At 29.7% G+C, this 1,962-nt stretch overlaps 1 protein-coding gene across 1 annotated transcript; it reads left to right on the top strand.

The window, feature by feature from the left end:
- The first annotated feature begins 678 nt into the window (after window positions 1-678).
- Window positions 679-1,422, top strand: LOC112906590 (myrosinase 1-like). Its single transcript, XM_025980970.1, has 2 exons — window positions 679-1,107; window positions 1,203-1,422. Exons 1-2 carry the CDS (start codon window positions 1,016-1,018, stop codon window positions 1,327-1,329), a joined length of 219 nt encoding a protein of 72 aa, XP_025836755.1. The 5' UTR covers window positions 679-1,015; the 3' UTR covers window positions 1,330-1,422.
- Window positions 1,423-1,962: the final 540 nt, after the last annotated feature.

Below are 1,962 nucleotides of genomic sequence, written 5' to 3' on the forward strand. Positions count from 1 at the left end.
CACCCCCTAAATATATTTTTACAATTGACCGGTTTATATGAAGTAAAATTCTTAAAAAATCAGAAAATATGATATTAGAGCTTATTGGGTATTCCAGAACACTAGGACGATCTATCAATCGATAGTTGGGAGTTCGGATAATGCAGTTAGGTAATCCAGAGAAATGGTTTTACGCAATTTGTTAGGATAAATCGAATTTCGGACAATCGGGGTTATACTTAGGGTTGCCACCCGTACTTTATTATAAAGTATTGTACACTATTTCTACTGTGCGTACGTTATACTTTACAAGACACATAAAGTACGCAAAAATGCTTTATTTAAGGCCTTAAGTAAACATCGTAATTTTGTAAGCGATTATTCGAAATTTAGAGTATTTTTATATCAATAATATTGCACAGAAAAATGGCAAGGCATATTTACGGAACAACCTGATTTCCCAAATCTGTTGAAAGTATTTCACTTTTGCTGTCCGTTCCGGCCACTTCAGCATTTCCAGAAAGAGTATACTCTGTTATGAACGCAATGTGGCGGGACGACAGGAATAAAGCTTCATTAAAACTAATTAAAAATGAACTTTTAGTTTACTTAAATCTTTGTTTGCCATGTTTAGAGGCTATTAATGTATTTCAGAGCGATAGCGATTTGTTACTGGCTGCTAGGTGATACACACTTCTGGAAAATAACGAGTTTCGGAAAAACATTCAACAACTCTATAATATTCTACATGATGCTCCCGTAAAGGTTGAAGTGAATTTTTAGAAGCCCAGCAATATAATATTTACAAATATGCTACTTATATCTTTGAATGCGTAAAAAAATTTTTAGACCCTTTTATAACTATAATTTACTGAAAATTAATATAAAATTAATACCGAAGGAAGTATCCTGGAGTTGTATATATCTAGGACATTCATTCTTGTTTTGAAAAAAAGAACTCTAAATTAGTATAATAGAAAAATTAAGAATCTTTTTGGTTTTATTACTTTTCTATTTTCAGGAACATTTAAAAGCAATGCTGGATGCCATTTACGAAGATAATGTAAATGTTAGAGGTTATACAGCCTGGAGTCTTATGGACAACTTTGAATGGATGTTTGGATATGCGTAAGTTTTTTTACATTTCTTTCTGTTTATGTATATGTATATTTATAGGTAATTGCTATCGGTCAGAATATTTTTTATGGTTTATATTGTTGTAGGCATCGATTTGGATTGTATTACGTCGATCTTACTGATCCTCAGCGACCAAGAACCCCCAAAAGATCTGCACTCTATTATAAAGAGATCGTCCGTACCAGACAACTCACCTATGAAAAATTGAAATAGCTTTCATTAACGAAGTATTTATATCCGCTAAGTATTGAAGTTATTTATTGTTATAAGATAAACATAGTATAATAAATAAAAATAAAGCACTTTNAGTGTAAAATGAAAAACACTTTATGTTGAAATATTATAATCTTTAATTTAAATGTTAATTAGACATTATAGAAACTCATATCTCAAGACCTTTTTGAGTCAACACCTTTAACCATTTGCTTATTACTCGCTAACTAGTGTACATATTTACTCGTTTAATAGTAATCGTATGTTTAGCAGTTAGCAAATTTAAGAACTGTAGGAACTAACGTAACTAATTTTATAATGTCTAAATTGTGTTCTGTTTTAAATTTTTTTTATAAGTCTATAAAGAATATTACACGAAAGTATATTACTAATTTCTTCTAAGACACGAAATTATCACGAAAAAAGTTTCAATCAACGGTGTACAGCTTTAATGATTTAAATAATACGCAATATGTAAATGGTTTGCCATAGTAACGATTTTTCCAAATTTATTTAATAAAAGTTTTCAAAAGTAGACTGAAAAGTTTTTAATCTGCGTGCCTTCTATAATATATTTTTTTTGATAAGACTTTCTGGAAAGCAGTAAACCTTCATTTTAATTTTTGTTCTGAT

Source organism: Agrilus planipennis, unplaced genomic scaffold (genome assembly GCF_000699045.2).
Source record: "Agrilus planipennis isolate EAB-ADULT unplaced genomic scaffold, Apla_2.0 scaffold2, whole genome shotgun sequence".
Classification (NCBI taxonomy): Eukaryota; Metazoa; Arthropoda; class Insecta; order Coleoptera; family Buprestidae; genus Agrilus; species Agrilus planipennis.

Coding starts and splice junctions, on each gene's coding strand:
- LOC112906590 (XM_025980970.1), top strand. CDS start 1,016: ATGCTGGATGCCATTTACGAAGATAATGTAAATGTTAGAGGTTATACA. Junction 1,108..1,202: donor GAATGGATGTTTGGATATGC/GTAAGTTTTTTT, acceptor ATATTGTTGTAG/GCATCGATTTGGATTGTATT.